The sequence below is a fragment of the Halichoeres trimaculatus genome, unplaced genomic scaffold (assembly GCF_033239565.1).
Source record: "Halichoeres trimaculatus isolate MK-OKI-2021-1 unplaced genomic scaffold, fHalTri1.1 fHalTri1_scaffold_7, whole genome shotgun sequence".
NCBI classification, from domain to species: domain Eukaryota; kingdom Metazoa; phylum Chordata; class Actinopteri; order Labriformes; family Labridae; genus Halichoeres; species Halichoeres trimaculatus.
The window spans coordinates 20,313,247-20,332,409 of record NW_027437185.1 but is presented as its reverse complement, the minus strand read 5'-3'; the positions used below and the strand labels follow the sequence as shown (position 1 = coordinate 20,332,409).

Here is a 19,163-nt window from a genome sequence, read left to right as displayed (position 1 = left end):
AAACAACTTCATCCATCACTGTTTAGCAGGACAAACAACAGTAATCAATGATAAGGAAACTCAGCACAAAAGTAAAGCAGTAAAAAAAAAAGTTGCTCAGGGGACAATCCTCTGCCAGCACTACAGAATTTTAAGATTCTGTGTGACAAAAAAGTCTAAAATAATTAATCAATTAATTTATCGATCAATAATTAGGTCACCTTTCAGAAGACCAAAACGAGAATCAAGGTAGATTCTTAACCTATTAAAAACACAAACCAACCAAATCATATGTTACAAAGAGCCTCATTGTTAATTCAGATTCCAGATATCCAGGTTCCCTGTTTTTTTTGTTTTTTTTTGTTTTTGTTTTTAAAGCAACTCTTTTACTTTTTCTTGAAATTCACTGTCATATTAGGTTGTTGCCCATTCAGATGGGAATTAAAACAAAAAGGCTGAATAAACAAACAACCTCAGATCATTTATGAATGATTTACCCTGATCCAGTGTTGGCTTAAACCAAAGCATCACTTTACCAACAGACAAATTTAAAACAAATCAAAACTATATCCTCGAGAAAACAACCACCAACATAATGCACAACAACTAGATCCATGACTCCACTGCTAGAAAACAAGTAGCATACACCTCCCTGAAAATGCTTTATCATTAGTGAGCCTCATTTAGCATCCTGAACCCCTTCAAGATTTAAGAGCAGGAAAAGCAGAACATAGGTTTATCAAGAACACAGATTAGAGCTATGAAAACAAACCAAAAAGAGACTTACAACAATAGGATTCAAAATCTTTTAAATCTTTGGAGAATTTCATAATAAAATGAAAATGCTTCTCACTATAAGTAAAAAAAAAAAAAAACTAACTTCAGCTTATCTTTAATCTAAGAGAACTATGGAAACGGATAAAGTGCATTTTTATCAACACATAACCACAAAAAAGTTTATGATAAAAAATCCATATAAACTAACAAAACTTAGAAAGACTCCATCAGTACTGTGAGTTCCTCAGCAATCCAGGTGAATCTTTTCTCAAAAACTTGTCAGCAGGTAAAAGTACATCATTTCTGAAAAAAGGAATCAATCATCTAAACTTAACAATGTTTATGATCCATTTTTAGATTTAGCAAAAGAGGGAAAGGCAAATGCTGTGTTTAAAAAGGTGTTCACAGACTGAAAGAGAGTTTCAGGACCAAGGACAGGGGCACAAAATAATATCTTGAGACACAAACGCTCCCACATCCTGCTGAATCAATTGATAGAATAGAAAAGGCTCAGGGATATATCATGGATCACAGGTTTACGTTTGAATGAATAAATATGATCAAAAGAAGTATGAAGCAAGAGCCTTGCAACAACTTAGTAAAAGCTAATGGGGATCAGAAAAAAAGATTAATAAATAAATCTCAAGAGTGCCAAGGATGTGACTTTTGTTGAAGTTGCTCAAACGCACGATACCACATACATGTGAGGAGAAGAATGAAAACACCTTCCCACCAAGACCTGTATGAACTAAGGGCATACGTTTCTTTAACCAAGCACAGTGAAAGTTCTTGTAAACTATTTACCAATTGAACTTATCAGGAAACCTATTTTATTTTATCTAAAACTGTTTATATACCAACACAGATAAGTAACTGGTAAAAATGTGTGACTTGGAGGAGTCATCAGAGTCTCCAGGCTTCTCAGCAAAGTCTGTTTGGCTTTTCTTCAGACTGGTCAGCAAGCAATGTGTTGTCATTTTAAAGTGACAAAAAATGTTTTTGTCTATTGCTGTCAGACGGGCTTTTAATTCATTTGACACATTCTCTCCAGACACAAATCAAGCAATCATTTCATCAACTAAGATTAGCAGGAAATCAAAAGCAAAACTGATTAAAGTTCAGGTAATGTCATGTAATAAATCCACATTACAGAACCCACAAACTCATATAACAACAATAAAGCAAAACCAAAATCAAACAGTAAATAAAAGATACCAAGTGATAAGGAAAAACTAATTAACCTTAAAAAAATGTACTTGAAGTAGTACTAAGACAAAGAAAGTCTTGAAGTGGGACAAAAGAAGCTTAGAGCCACAGACAGCAAAGCAAATGACCACAGCAAGTTTTTTCCCATAGTTGATAAGGAGAAAAAAGCTTGATTGTATCAGGAAGAATCAGAACTCAATAAAACACTGTCTGAAAAACTTGAAGCAATAGCATGTGTACAAAGGTCAGTGACTGAAACCAGTAAAGGGGAGCATGATGTTGTAGAGACACACTGTCAAACAAAGTTTAAAAAGATGATCCTGGAGGTGATTCCATTTCTTGATGAATTCAAATGGAAGGGGGTGGCAATATGTATCTCTTTGAAGTCTATTATGTCTTAGAAGTTTAATAAAGCAATTAACAGAAAAGTATAAAACCAAGTACACTTAAGCAACAATCCTAACTCACGTAAAGCCTCCAAATATGTTAATCTGTACTGAGCTCTGTAAAACGGAACTTGAAAGCTCAAGAGTGCAACGAGAGAAAAGAAAAGCTTGTACTCAGACTCAAGTTCAGGACATGAATCATGTCTTTCTGATGAAAACTACAATCATATATCTCAAATAATTCTGAAGTAATTTGAACAAATGCAAAGCAGCACAACAGGTGCAATGTTGACCAAAACAGAGCATCCACAGACAAGTTCAGCACCAAGGACAGAGACTGAAAACTAATTCAGATGCAGCAAGTGCATAGAAAACAAAAATACAACCACTAACTTGAAAAACTGCAGGCCATGTGGGTGTCTTGAAAATATCAGTGAAATTGTACAAGTAGAGTCTCACTAGAGTTAAAGTTTGATGTTAAAAGGGGTTAAAGTATAGAAGGCAAAGAAAAAGTGGATGCTCAGGACATGCTAACCAATGATGGGAAATATTGGACGTTCTACGGGAAACCACCAAATAGTCCTCGTTTTTTTAAGACCTTAAACACTTTTCAAGAGCAGATAGGATAGACAAGAAAAAAAATTGCTGAGATTCTTGAAAAAAAGTATGTGCCAGTTGGACCTACAAAAAAACTGATGCAACACAGCGAAGTGTAAAACCACAACAAACCCACATCACACGTTTCAGCAAAAATCATCTTTTCTTATATCTTGCTTAACTGATGGGGGAATTTAAAACTCTCATGTGCATGTGAAGGAAATCCTAAAATCAACTAATAATTTATAAAGCTGGTGTAAGACTTAAAGCTTGACTTGATTTTTTGAAAGGATGGAAATAATTCCTGACCTTTCGAGCATCAAAAGTTTGATGTCACAAAGAAACTGGTCGGATCTCAAAAGCATAAAAAGACCAGACAGTATTTGATTCAGGTCCCTACCTCAGGAGAGTCATCACAGTCTCCAAACACGTCAGCAAAGTCTGATGGACTTTTCCTCAGAGTCTGGTCAGCAGGCAGTGTGTTGTCATTGTAAGATGACACAAACTTAAAGTCACTGGTTCGAGACCCTGTTGTCAGGTAGGCGTCATAGTTGTAAGCACTGCGTAAAGTTCCTGTGCCGTCTACATCTGCGTAATTTGGAGGCAGATAAGCGCTGGGGATGGCCACTGCTCCGTCAAACAACAGTCTGGGCTTTCTCCTGCGACAAAACCTCACACCCAGGATGATGATGATGAAGGTCAGGAAAAACGTAGACACACACACCAGCGCGATGATCAGGTAAGAGGTCAGTTTGGAGTTCTTCTCGTCATAAGAAATGTCCTTCAGTTCTGGCACCTCAGCCAAGTTATCAGAAATCAGTAAATACATGGAGCAGGTGGCAGACAGAGAGGGCTGTCCGTTATCTTTCACTGCCACAATAAGGTTCTGTTTCATGCTGTCAGATTCGGAAATGTCCCGCTGGGTCCTGATCTCTCCGCTGTGGACACCAATAGTGAAAAGTCCCGGATCACTGGACTTCACGATGTGATAGGACAGCCAGGCGTTCTGTCCGGAGTCCGCGTCCACCGCTATCACTTTGGACACCAGAGAGCCTCCGTGGGCAGCTTTGGGGACCAGCTCGGTCATGAACGAGTTGCCCTCCGGCCCGGGGTACAGGATCTGAGGAGAGTTGTCGTTCACATCCGATATGAACACACTCACGGTCACGTTGCTGCTCAGAGGAGGAGAGCCGTTGTCTCTGGCCATCACGTGCACTTTGAAGCTCCTCAACTGTTCGTAATCAAACGACCTCACAGCGTGGATCACCCCCGTGTCTCCGTTCACAGACACATAGGAGGACACCGGGGCTCCGTTCACCTCACCGCCTAACAGAGAATAAATCACTGTACCGTTCTGTCTCCAGTCGGGGTCTCGAGCACTCACCGAACATAAAGTGGAGCCAGGTTTGTTATTCTCACTCACAGATGCGCTGTAAGACTGCTCCTCAAACACAGGTGGGTTGTCGTTGATGTCTGCTACAGATAACTGAACACTTTTAGACGACGACAGAGGAGGAGAGCCCTCGTCAGTGGCACTGATTGTAATGTTGTAATCAGACACTACTTCACGGTCCAGCTGTCCTGTGTTCACCAGAGAATAATAGTTTTTAATAGAAGGAACCAACTTAAAAGGAACATTTTGCTGTATGGAGCAGCGCACCTGTTGATTGTTATCAGAATCTGCATCCTGCACGTTGATGATGCCCACCTCTGTCCCAGGTGACACGTTCTCAGGTACTGGATTTGCCAGAGATTTCACATAAATAACAGGTATGTTGTCATTTACATCGGTGATATCAATGGTTACCTTTGTGTAAGACGATAATCCTAGACCGTCCCTTGCTCTTACCCTCAAATCATACGCCGAAACAGCTTCATAGTCAAGAGCACCAGTCAATTTAATGTCACCGAGTTTCCGGTCAATACTAAACAGCTTCTTCACATCTTCAGTAACATGTCCAAATTCATATGTGACTTCTCCATTGACTCCCTCGTCTGCATCAGTAGCACTCACTCTGACCACTACAGTATCTAGAGGAGAGTTTTCAGGCAGACTGGCTTTGTAAACGGCCTGACTGAACACTGGGGCGTTATCATTAGCATCCAGCACAGTGACGTGTATGACTACAGTACCTGATCTCTGAGGAGAGCCTCCATCTAAAGCTGTGAGGAGCAAATTCAGCTCTTTTTGTTTCTCTCGATCAAGCTCTTTATCCAGAACAAGCTCAACTGTGTTTTCCTGGGCAGCCAAAATGAAATTCTCGTTCTTCTTAAGGCTGTACTGCTGGACTGAGTTTTGTCCTACATCCGCATCATGCGCCTCCTCTATCACATAACGAGCTCCCCTCACTGCAGACTCACGAATTTCTATATTAAAGGATTCTTCCTTAAACTGTGGTGAGTTGTCATTGATATCTTGAATGTGCAGAGTAAAGGGATGCAATTCCAGTGGGTTCTCCAGCACAAGGTCGCGTTTTATAACACACGACAGCTTTTCGCCGCAAAGCTCCTCCCTGTCAATCCTGTCTGCAACAACCAAATCTCCAGTATTTAGATTGATGTCGCAAAAACGTTTACGTTTCCCTGCTGCATCGACGCGGGCATTTCGAGCGGAAAGCCTTTTAGGGTCCAGGTTGAGATCCTTCGCAATATTTCCAATGAGAGATCCGCGTTTCATTTCTTCCTGGACGGAATAGCTCACGTCTCCATGCACGGTGTGCCACATAAGAGAGAGAAGGATACAAATCAGCCTCAGTCCCATCGCGAAAATGTTTCTGTTTTATCTGGTTTAAAAAAGTCCTGTATATGCACTTTCAAGAGAAAACGTCAGCAGTCTATGGTTTTCCTGGTCTCATCCTAGGAACAACGGCAGCTAAAGACTACCCCTTTATTTGTCTATATATGAGAGGGTGGAGTGGAAATGTTTAAGATAGACTGGCCAATAGCGACACCATGAGTGGAATAAAGAAATGACAGATGATACCAATACATTTTAACTATCAATATAACTACTAATATTTGCTTTTGCATTTTTAATCTAAAATGCACAAGAAGAATCATCTTATTAAATAAGTTTTCTTAATTAGTACACTATCAAATGGTTTACCACATTACAATACAGCTCTGGGTGTCAGACTACATTACTTGTTATGATTACAGATGAGATGGTGCAAATCTCTCCCACTGGAATATTAGTGAGGGATGCAAAACAAAAGTGACAATGACAAAAAATAAAATAAAATAAAATAAAATAAAAAAAAGTTCAGCTTCCTCCAACCTCAAAGGATGGTCTGAAAACAACTTGACATATCGTATAAAATACACCGTGAGAGTGCAAACCTTAAGGCATCTGAACAGATATTCTTATTCAGCAACCAGTCTGTGTAAAAGTACAGCAGCATTTTGTGGGTACCTCATTTTGTTTGAAAAGCTAATGAACCAGTTGTTAACTCATATTCAACTTTTGAGAGACCACTTCAACACATCTCTAAAGCAAGGACAGGATAAGGTCATGCAAGAAATAATCAGATTCCAACTTTTGCAACATTAAATATTTACCAAGAAATAAAGAAAAAGTGAGATAAGAAATATCATATTTTCTGTTTGAGAATCTCCAAAGTAGATGCACCTCAAGAAAGAAAGAAAGAAAAAGTGAAAAAAAAATACAAATAAAAAAAGCATTTAATAGAATAAATAAATAAATAAATAAATAAATAAATAAATAAATAAATAAATAAATAAATAATCAACCAACCAAACTGAAAGCAAGCCTATCATTTTATATAGTTCTGTTAAGATGCCAGAATACAAAAGCACAACAGCACTGGTTGTTTATCTTTCCTTGGTGTCTGGACATTAGGCCACATGTTGTCCAAACAGAAAAACACAAATTTGATCACTTATTCTCAACCCTGCCCAGATAGACTTCACAACCATAAATGCTAAATTACTACTAAACAAACTAAACAATTCTACTACACACAGTCAACTCAAGGAACGAGTCCACAAGCATAAAAGATAAATAAAAAAACAGTATCCCCATTTTTGTTCTCTGCTCTGATAAATATCCCAGAAGTCATTTAGAGAGATGATCACTTAGTGAGTACAAGCAATACAGAATGACAACAGATGAAAGCCCGACACTCTGAAAGACACACACACACAAAAAGACAGCTCTTTAGGAAAATGCATTTATACTAAGAAAAATTGGAAAGTAGCAAATAAATAAATTAATCAGCACTGAGGACAGTGACACAACTGATGTCATTAATTAGACAAAAACAACATAGTCTGAAGGACATCAATCAACTTCAAACAAATACATAGTGACCGGACACTTGAGTAGTGGTCGCACAAAAATGATCAACCAAGATCATACGCCAGAGTTGCTGTCCGTGTATCATACATGGAGGATAGATTTGAGGAAGAAAAAAAAGTTATTCAGCCTTGCTCTCCAACTTTCTCAAACTAGCATGTTCAGTGAATGATTTTATTTGAATAAGAAGGTAAATACTTTTGTGATTGAATGTGTCAAAGTAAAAGATGAAATAGGAGAATTCAAAATTTTGAACAATTACACCTATTAAAATGTTTTTAAGTTTAATGATCATCACAAAGACAGAAAAAAGAAACATCATTATACCTGAAAACTATCTTTGACAAGTGATACTAAACATGTCCCTATCTCAGGAGACCCAACGGTCACAAAAAGTAAGACACAAATTGAGACCACTGAAAATATATTTGCCCTTTCAGAAAACAAATCAGAGAACTGGACCTGCAATGTCACAACACCACAGAAGCAGAGGTAATTTAGAAGGAGAAGAGGTAAGAAACACCCCAGGACTGTAAACAAATAGTAAAAACAAGGGATCACACACACACACACACACACACACACACACACACACACACACACACACACACACACACACACACACACACACACACACACACACACACACACGTGACAATATCTATATCAAAGCTCTTGAAGACCTTTCCATAAAGAAACCGAGGAGATTAAATAATTTTCCTTAGAATAATGGGAGAATATCTAGGCATGGACTAATACATGTGAAGGCCATTTAAGCAGAAAATAATAATGGTTCCAGATCCAACGCAAAGACAAAGTCCAAGAGATGAGTGAAACTTCAAATACCAGATTTTGTCACAGCTCAAAATGTATGTCAACCTGAAACATCACAAGTATTTTAAATGAGGAATCCTTATTCAATGTGGCACTGAAAGCTATTCAATCCAAACTTGAGGTGAAAGCAACACAGAGAAAAAAACAAGGTATTCCAAAGACTTAAACCACTGTGAACTACAGTGGAATTCTTATGAATCATCTGTTCAAATAACATCAATGACATCACTCAATGTTCCTACCTCAGGAGAATCATCACAGTCTCCAAACACGTCAGCAAAGTCTGACGGACTTTTCCTCAGAGTCTGGTCAGCAGGCAGTGTGTTGTCATTGTAGGATGACACAAACTTAAAGTCACTGGTTCGAGACCCTGTTGTCAGGTAGGCGTCATAATTGTAAGCACTGCGTAAAGTTCCTGTGCCGTCTACATCTGCGTAATTTGGAGGCAGATAAGCGCTGGGGATGGCCACTGCTCCGTCAAACAACAGTCTGGGCTTTCTCCTGCGACAAAACCTCACACCCAGGATGATGATGATGAAGGTCAGGAAGAACGTAGACACACACACCAGCGCGATGATCAGGTAAGAGGTCAGTTTGGAGTTCTTCTCGTCATAAGAAATGTCCTTCAGTTCTGGCACCTCAGCCAAGTTATCAGAAATCAGTAAATACATGGAGCAGGTGGAAGACAGAGAGGGCTGTCCGTTATCTTTCACTGCCACAATAAGGTTCTGTTTCATGCTGTCAGATTCGGAAATGTCCCGCTGGGTCCTGATCTCTCCGCTGTGGACACCAATAGTGAAAAGTCCCGGATCACTGGACTTCACGATGTGATAGGACAGCCAGGCGTTCTGTCCGGAGTCCGCGTCCACCGCTATCACTTTGGACACCAGAGAGCCTCCGTGGGCAGCTTTGGGGACCAGCTCGGTCATGAACGAGTTGCCCTCCGGCCCGGGGTACAGGATCTGAGGAGAGTTGTCATTCACATCCGATATGAACACACTCACGGTCACGTTGCTGCTCAGAGGAGGAGAGCCGTTGTCTCTGGCCATCACGTGCACTTTGAAGCTCCTCAACTGTTCATAATCAAACGACCTCACAGCGTGGATCACCCCCGTGTCTCCGTTCACAGACACATAGGAGGACACCGGGGCTCCGTTCACCTCACCGCCTAACAGAGAATAAATCACTGTACCGTTCTGTCTCCAGTCGGGGTCTCGAGCACTCACCGAACATAAAGTGGAGCCAGGTTTGTTATTCTCACTCACAGATGCGCTGTACGACTGCTCCTCAAACACAGGTGGGTTGTCGTTGATGTCTGCTACAGATAACTCAACACTTTTAGACGACGACAGAGGAGGAGAGCCCTCGTCAGTGGCACTGATTGTAATGTTGTAATCAGACACTACTTCACGGTCCAGCTGTCCTGTGCTCACCAGAGAATAATAGTTTTTAATAGAAGGAACCAACTTAAAAGGAACATTTTGCTGAATGGAGCAGCGCACCTGTCTGTTAGTCTCAGAGTCTCTGTCCTGCACGTTGATGATGCCCACCTCTGAACCAGGTGACACGTTCTCAGGTATGGGATTGGTCAGTGATTTTATAGATATCACTGGAGCGTTGTCATTTATATCAGTGATATCAATTATAAGGGTGGCGTACGAGGCTAACCCAAGCCCATCTTTTGCGCTTACCTGCAGTTCATAGGATTTTTCTTTTTCATAATCAATAGATCCAGCAACCCGAATCTCTCCGGTTTTAGAGTTCAGAGAGAAAACCTGGTTCTCATGTGAAACATCGTCGAATCCATATATCACAGCACCATTCACTCCCTCGTCTGCATCAGTTGCACTCACTGTGATCACTAATGTGTCCAGAGCAGAGTTTTCAGGCAGACTGGTTTTATAAACGGTCTGGCTAAACACTGGTATATTATCATTAGCATCCAGGACAGTGACGTGTATGACTACAGTACCTGATCTCCGTGGAGAGCCTCCATCAAATGCAGTAAGCAATAACTGGAGCTCCCTTTTAGCCTCTCGGTCTAACTCTTTCTCCAAAACCAATTCACCATATTTTCGTCCACCTGCTTTTGTGTTAATATTTAATTTGAAATGATCATTCTGCTGCAGAGAGTAGCCCTGAACAGCATTTTCTCCGATGTCTCCATCGTGTGCCTCATCAAGAGGAAATCGAGCACCCTTCACTGCAGATTCTTGGATTTCAAATTTGAGTGACTCTTCTTTAAACTGAGGTGAATTGTCGTTGATATCTTGGACGCGGATGTTAATGCGGTGTACCTCTAATGGATTCTCCAGAACCAGTTCATGTTTCAGGACACATGATGCTCTTTTAGCACAAAGACCTTCTCTGTCGATCCGTTCTTGAACGATCAAATCTCCGGTGTTTAGATTCACTCCGCAGTACTTCACACTGTTATCCTCTGTATCAATGCGGGCCTTACGAGCAGACAGTCTGCCCGATTCCAGTCCCAGATCCTTCGCGATATTCCCAATAACAGATCCACGTTTCATCTCCTCCGGTATCGAGTAGCTTACGTCTCCAAAAACGGGCTGGAGGGCGAGAAAAATAAAAGCCAGGCCGCAATGCAGCGTTAACCTGCTGTTTCCCATTGTAACTGCTGGAAAATCACACGCATTCATAGTCGAATTAAGCGTGAAAAAAAGTATATATCAACAAAAAGATTCCCAAAACCGTCCAATGTGAAGCAGTTGTATATCACTGCAGCATAGAAGTCGAAACAGGCTTTATTGTCGGTGAGAGAGAAGGGTGGAGAATGACGTGTCCTCTCGTTTGCTGGTACACACTGACACCATGAGTATTTGTCAGGTATAACAGGGAAATGTAGAGCTTTGTTTCTGTTCATTAAAAAAAAATCGGTATTCTCCATCAGATAACAACACGTAACTCGTCTCTCTTTTTTGGTAAAACATCAACATGTGACCAGAACAGCAAACTAACCGATACAACTTTCCTTTAAGTCATATTCTAACAGTGACAGTGCTGCAGTAAAAACAAACTTATTTGTAGAGTGAGTATTCTGTCAACTTGCAGGGGGAAATCAAACAAACAAATAAATATACTTGTATGCTTTAATGAAACAGAAACACTCGTTTTTTTTCCTGAACAACTTCAGTCTTAGAAACAGAAAACATAACTTGAGATTTTCTTTAAAGCAGTGATGTAAAGTGTTGATGTGTTTACCACTCTTTATATAATCATTAACAACATACCCACTTCATGTAAGGTACAGCAGACTCAATCAAACTGCTGAGGCAGACAAGATTTCGACAATTGAAACAGAGCAGAGCAGAAACAAACCTATTTGAAAATACAAAACCAAGAACAACTGAGGCCATGTAATACAACCAGCTAACAACAATCTTACTGAGACCACGCTGGTCTAAGGAATGATGAGCAAGCTGCAGAAGTGATTTATCTAAAATAAAGAAAGAAAGGAAAAAGAAAACCTGAATATTAGGAGTCAAGCACTAAAATGGAAAAATATTTTAAAAGAACAATTCAGCAAAGTCAGTAACAGCAGCATAACACACAGACCGCGTCTCTAAAATCTACTGCAGGCTCAAACAAAGTTCAGCACCAAGGACAGCGATAGACAAAGCATGAGCCCAGTGAGTGAAGTACAGCCTGAAAACATGGGGTGCAAGTGAAAAAAGCAAACCAGCTATCCATATTCATTTATCAGAGTGTGGTTATGACTTTTAATGTTTTCAGGTTTGTTACTAATCAAAAAGGGGATCAGATGTAAGGCAGTGAAGTTGTTCAATTTTGTTATTAGTGTGTTAGCAAATAGAAAAAAAGGAAAAAAAAAAATTTTTAAATAATTTGTTGTGGTAATGGTAAATTCAAAAACATAGAGAAAGAGACCAAAATGAAAAGATGGAAGCTGAAACAGAACGCTTCAGATATCACTTTCAGTTCTCATACCAAAAAAAAAGAGGATTAGTAAAGAAAGAAAGAAAGAAAGAAAGGAGGAAAAAGTTGAAGGATTGTCATATTTGGCCAATAAAAATGATAAGAAATGCAAAGCACTGGAAACACACTGCAAGAAAGAGGGAAGAAGCAGATTTTTTAAAGGATAATTAAACACAAAATTCCCATTGTCACAAAAGAAATACCAAACAAAGCCTTGAAGTAGACACCATGCAGCACATCTCAAAGCCTCATGCTTTGTAAACCATGACAAAATTTTGAAAGCATGATACAACAAAAAGTAACACAATTTGTATTGTTTCAATTCAAACTTTGATGAACTGCTGTTATGAGATACTGTTTGTTTCTAATAAACCTGTTCAAAAAGCAATCAGGCAGTCAGTCTTAGGGAAATGATCAACTACCATACGGTTAAAGGCTTCAGTTGATTCAATAAAATACACTCATCAAACTTTTTAAGAACTCTGTTTTCTGACAGTAATCCGGGGCTACTTCATCAAAAATGTTTCAATCAATGCAGCAAATGAAGTCAAATGGAGCTTGGTAAAACTTGTTTCCCTCAGAAAGTCATCACAGTCTCTAAATACTGGAGAAACCAAATATTGCTGCAAATCTGAGGTGAGGAAAACTGGGGATCATAACAATTAAGGAGCAATAAAGAAGTAGAGGGGAGAGAAGAAAAAGAAGAAAAGAAAACACATGAAAGAGGAGTGTGTGCTGTTTCAAAAAAGACCAGAAGTTGAAAGAGACCCTGGTAATGATTTCATAGTGGAGTCACCATTCAAACAAAGATAAACGCTTTAGAAATGCTCCAAAATCCAAGTCACAAAGCTGAGTGAAATGACTGCATCAGTTTTCATCAAAATTCAGGAAACATACACAAACTAAAACCAAAGGGTAACATGCACCAGATATCATTGCACCTATAGTCAGTTGGGAATTAAAAAGAAAAACAAAGAAGCTAGGATTCAGGTTACAAATAACATCCCTCAAAGACACAAAAGTCACAGCAAATTTGTAGGGAAGAATGGGGACAGTTGCAACAAGGGATGGTTGCACCAAGCCTTATTTCTCTAATCAGAAACATGCTACAGTGATGACACTCACACTGCACATGCTCAGTTAGACCCTCTACCCACCAAGAAGAGAGAGGCCATATTGAGCATCTGGTCCTGCTTCTATCAAGTAAAGTTGTTTTGGAGGTATGACAGTAGCTTTTTTCATTAGCTGTTTTTTTGTCATACTGTCCTGACCTTATGTATGAATGAATCCAAACCTATCTAGTTTGAATCACTGTTCGTTGACTATTAAATGACATGGTGAGCATGTGTCAATGTCAATGTGGCTAGCTAGCACATAGCGTTTTATCATGACTGGTACCATGGGGACAGTTGCAACTGTCCCCATGCTATTAGGATAGTCATATTAGAAGAGACCACACAAACACATTTTTTTAAGATTTTTAGTTCAAAATAGGAAAAATTAATATATTTTATTGCTCATGATGAATGATTTCCCAAACAACTTGTTAAGCAAAAATTAGCACTTAGTTATTGTTGTATGTTGTATGTGTCATATAAACTTGTCATAGAGTGAATGAATCATCTAAATAGAGAAATTGTATTCTGTTTATTTTCAGTATGCAAAGAGTGAGGAAGAGAGTCACTAACAGAGGGGTTCCCCTCAGTATTTTGGAACAAGCCTCAGATATTATTACAGTTGAGGGCAAATCAGTGAGGGCAGTGGCCAAGGTCTTTGACATATGCCACACGACATTGTTCAGGTCCCTCAAGAAAAAAAAGAATCTTGCAAGCACGGCATCAAAAAATAATATTGCAAATAATATTACATTCTTTTTGTCCCAAAATGCAATATTGAGTTTTTATACCTTCAGTAATATCTGCACATTGACTGAAGGTAGGCCCATGTTTTAAACAAAACAAAACTAATTAAATATCTTAAAGCTGTACAGAAAAGAAAATTGAATTTGAGCCCACTCTGGGTCATAACATTAGTATTTGTCCTATTTAGACAAAACCCTGAGGATAATTAGTAAAAAATTAATGTTTTTTTGTTTATATGTTGCAACCGTCCCTGATCTGTGTTGCAACTGTCCCCAGGTTTGGGGTCAGTTGCAACATCTGAATTCCTCTATTCAAATGGATATTCTGATTAATATGTTATACGCAGCCATCTTTAAATGGCATGGGCATTTAGCAGACAGATGTAGGTTTAATATGCAAAGATTTAGTCCAAATATTCTCTGAGTAACTGACAGTAACGTAAAAAGTGTTGCAACTGTCCCCAGTCTACCCTACTTCTGCAGCTCTGTTGACATTTTTGTTTATGATATATCTACTTTAACTCTTTAATACCAAGGAATGAGGGGTAAAGCTAAATTTGACACATATCCCTACCTCAGGAGAGTCATCGCAGTCTCCAAACACATCAGCCGTAAACAGAGACAAGTTACACATTTAGGATAGATCTTGAAACTGAAAACAAGCAGCAAGGTATTTTTCTATCCGTGAAGGAGAAATAGATTTTCAGCACCAGGGAAGTCAGAGAGACAGAAAAATTCAGATCATCATTGTCTGCATCAAAAGATAATGTTATGCTTCAAGCATTGCAGTTGCCTCAAACTTTGGAAACTTCAGTTTGCATCCATGGCTTCATCTATGCATGTGCAGGAAACTGATCAAAATAAACGCAACTCAAACTGAAACGTTATCCTACCTCAGGAGAATCATCACAGTCTCCAAACACGTCAGCAAAGTCTGATGGACTTTTCCTCAGAGTTTGGTCAGCAGGCAGTGTGTTGTCATTGTAAGATGACACAAACTTAAAGTCACTGGTTCGAGACCCCGTTGTCAGGTAGGCGTCATAATTGTAAGCACTGCGTAAAGTTCCTGTGCCGTCTACATCTGCGTAATTTGGAGGCAGATAAGCGCTGGGGATGGCCACTGCTCCGTCAAACAACAGTCTGGGCTTTCTCCTGCGACAAAACCTCACACCCAGGATGATGATGATGAAGGTCAGGAAAAACGTAGACACACACACCAGCGCGATGATCAGGTAAGAGGTCAGTTTGGAGTTCTTCTCGTCATAAGAAATGTCCTTCAGTTCTGGCACCTCAGCCAAGTTATCAGAAATCAGTAAATACATGGAGCAGGTGGCAGACAGAGAGGGCTGTCCGTTATCTTTCACTGCCACAATAAGGTTCTGTTTCATGCTGTCAGATTCGGAAATGTCCCGCTGGGTCCTGATCTCTCCGCTGTGGACACCAATAGTGAAAAGTCCCGGATCACTGGACTTCACGATGTGATAGGACAGCCAGGCGTTCTGTCCGGAGTCCGCGTCCACCGCTATCACTTTGGACACCAGAGAGCCTCCGTGAGCAGCTTTGGGGACCAGCTCGGTCATGAACGAGTTGCCCTCCGGCCCGGGGTACAGGATCTGAGGAGAGTTGTCATTCACATCCGATATGAACACACTCACGGTCACGTTGCTGCTCAGAGGAGGAGAGCCGTTGTCTCTGGCCATCACGTGCACTTTGAAGCTCCTCAACTGCTCATAATCAAACGACCTCACAGCGTGGATCACCCCCGTGTCTCCGTTCACAGACACATAGGAGGACACCGGGGCTCCGTTCACCTCACCGCCTAACAGAGAATAAATCACTGTACCGTTCTGTCTCCAGTCGGGGTCTCGAGCACTCACCGAACATAAAGTGGAGCCAGGTTTGTTATTCTCACTCACAGATGCGCTGTACGACTGCTCCTCAAACTCAGGTGGGTTGTCGTTGATGTCTGCTACAGATAACTGAACACTTTTAGACGACGACAGAGGAGGAGAGCCCTCGTCAGTGGCACTGATTGTAATGTTGTAATCAGACACTACTTCACGGTCCAGCTGTCCTGTGCTCACCAGAGAATAATAGTTTTTAATAGAAGGAACCAACTTAAAAGGAACATTTTGCTGAATGGAGCAGCGCACCTGTCTGTTAGTCTCAGAGTCTCTGTCCTGCACGTTGATGATGCCCACCTCTGTACCAGGTGACACGTTCTCAGGTATGGGATTGGTCAGTGACTTTATATAAATCAGAGGAGCATTATCATTTACATCAGTTATATCAATAATCACCTTTGCCTCTGACGAGAGACCATATCCATCTTTGGCCTCAACACTCACTTCATATTTTTTTCTGTCTTCATAATCGATGCTTCCTGCTACACTGATCACTCCAGTTTTCTCATCCAGTGAAAACAGCTTTCGTGACTTGTCAGAGATTTTGCTGAACTCATATGTTACCTCTCCATTTACACCTTCGTCTGCGTCTGATGCAGTCACGGTGATAACTGGGGTATTGATGGCTGAGTTTTCTGCTATCGTTGCAGTGTAAACGCTCTCAGTGAACACTGGGGCGTTATCATTAGCATCAAGTACAATGACGTGTATGACCACAGTCCCGGATCTCTGAGGAGAGCCTCCATCCACAGCTGTGAGCAGTAATTTCATTTCCTGCTGCTCCTCTCGGTCTAACTCTTTATCCAAAACCAACTCGCCGTATTTACTGCCAGCACTTGTTGTCTGAATACTGAACACAAAGTGAGGATTTTGTTGCAAAACGTAGCTCTGAACTGAGTTCTTGCCTACGTCTGCATCTTGTGCTGCGCTGATGCGGTACTTGGCTCCCTTGGCAGCAGATTCTCTAATTTCAAGCTTTATCAAATCCTTCGGGAAAATTGGCGCATTGTCGTTCACATCCTGCACCTGCAGAGACAACCGGTGTAACTCCAATGGATTTTCTAGAAGCAAGTCGAATTTGAGAACACACGAAGGCTTTTCTCCACAATGCTCCTCTCGGTCAATCCTTTCAGACACGAACAAATCTCCGCTTTGAAGGTTAACTCCGCAGTACTGTTTATCGTTTCCCTCCATATCAACACGAGCTTTACGAGCAGACAGTCTGCCCACCTCCAGGCCGAGGTCCTTGGCAATATTTCCAATAACAGATCCGCGCTTCAGCTCCTCCTGGACAGAATAGCTCAGGTCTCCGTGTGCGTAATGCACCACGACAAAGAAAAGGACAAAGCAGAAGCTATGAAGAACAATCCGTTTATCCATCATATCCTCTGGGAGAACAAATGAATAATACGAACAGAAGTTTTCACATTAAAATAGCGTTTTGTTTAATCGAAGTGTTCTCTATAGATATGCCGTCGGTATTGAAGGCTACAAAGAACACAGGGCTGGTCGGTAGAAATAAGGGTGGTGTGCAAAGCAGCCAGAACATCTGACTCCAAAGCTGGTCAATAGTGACACCGTGAGTACAAATAAAACATAGCAGTTTATTTGAAACCCCACGAAAAAATACTACACTGACATTACTTTGTAAATATCCTGTTAAATAAGCTATCCAAAAGTTTCATAGGGCTTTCTCAAGTGTCACCCCTTCATCTTCCCATGCAAAGAAGGGGCTCCTTTTCTGAGCATTTGTGAAAATAAAAGATGTATACGTTTTTTGTTGTTGTTTGTTTTTTTTTAATTGATGATATAAGCCAGGCAATATTGTTGTTTAAAAATTACCAAATATGGGTCCCATTTATTCAAAGTCAAATGCCTCAGAATCAGTTAATTCAAAACACATTTTGTTGTTGGTGGTGTCGTTGTTGTTGTTGTTGTTGTTGTTGTTGTTGTTTTGTAGTTGTACACTATTCAGACAAGGTTTCAAATATATATTTTTTTCTTTCTGTTTGTCTAACTCTGAGGAGATGCTGGATGTAGGAAAAATTGAATGTCTGCGAAGGTCAAAAAGTTATTAGCTTTGTACTTTTTCAAAAAGTTGTGTACTAGTTCGATAAGCTAAAGATCTCCACTAAATTTTCATCAGAAAATACACTTCAGCGAATAAATGTGAACGTGTGGTAAATGCATCAAAGAAGTATTAAATTTAAGCAGTTGCCAGCAGCAACCAAAGATTGGAAGTTGTCAGACAATTTTTTTTTTGAGACAATCCAAAACTTCAATTTAAGTTGTGGTTGCTTTTGTTGTGAACAGTCATTTTTTCTCCATGCTTTGGAAAATAAACTTTGGAAATTGCACCCTTCAGTGAAAAAAAAAGAAAAAGAAAAAAAACTTAAGTCTGAGTTAAACTTCATTAAAAGTGATACAAATGACTCCTCCTTCAACTGACAATATTTACTCCTAAAGATATCCTTTAACATCTTAGGTGATGGGAAAAAAAATAGAACTGTATTAACTTCATTTCTCTTGAGGACAAACTGAATCAGAGGAAAACTCATGAATACTATTCAATCAAATGATCAAAAAGACTTTTTTCCCCCTTAAATGTTGAGGAAAATCAGGGATTCAGCACCAAGGACAGAGACAGATATTTTTTATCACCACTAAAGAGGAGAGCAGACAGTTAATGCAGATTAAGCAGAAAAATACAAAGAGGTGAGGTAAAGTGTTAGAATAATATTTCTTCCAGTATCACATTTACATTAACCAAAAAGGGATATGGCCGTAACTGATGGAAACTGAAGCAGAGGAAAACAAGCAGGAAAACACTGAATGAGAAAAAGCAGACTGAGGAAATACAATGTTGAGACTCAAAATTGTCAAAGGAATCTCAAAAGGTGCTCAAAGGGAAAGATTTTTTCCAACACACATACAAATCATAGGCTTTGAAATTTGTAGAAATTGTGTGTCTTAATAAAAGTCATTTACGTTTTAAATACTTCATTCAAAAAAGTTTAAATACAAACCATTCATCATTAGCAAAAGCTAAATCATGTGCATGGTTAGCTTATGCAAAATTTAAAGGTTGAGTTTAGCCACAGAAATAAGATTTTCTCACAGATAAAGAAAGAGAATCAGAAAAAGAACAACTTGTAATATTGGGAATGCTATAACACACAGGTCAGTGTTCAATTCAGGGACCAATAAAACACCAGCCCAGCTCAGTCTGCAGAAGATATTAACTTTAACCTCAAACTAACAAAAGCACCACAGCTCTTCAAACTTCTTGTCATGTAACCTAACAACATGCCTGGATTAGTTTACCATATCAATGGAGGTCGAGTTGTACA

At 39.8% G+C, this 19,163-nt stretch overlaps 1 protein-coding gene across 17 annotated transcripts in view; it reads right to left on the bottom strand.

Moving 5' to 3' along the window:
* Positions 1–19,163, bottom strand: part of LOC141793146 (protocadherin gamma-C5-like) — a 290,533-nt gene that overhangs the window by 195,030 nt on the left and 76,340 nt on the right. For 2 of the 17 annotated variants that reach the window (XM_074673590.1, XM_074673592.1), the window contains exon 1: positions 8,337–10,749. The exons of 9 other annotated variants lie outside the window; for them this stretch is intronic. In XM_074673590.1, coding sequence (XP_074529691.1) covers positions 8,337–10,724 — 2,388 coding nt within the window. In that variant the 5' untranslated portion in view covers positions 10,725–10,749. Of the gene's footprint in view, positions 1–3,345; positions 5,784–8,336; positions 10,750–19,163 lie in introns of those variants that run through there. 6 more of the 17 variants (XM_074673613.1, XM_074673616.1, XM_074673615.1 and 3 more) reach the window with 3 other exon arrangements.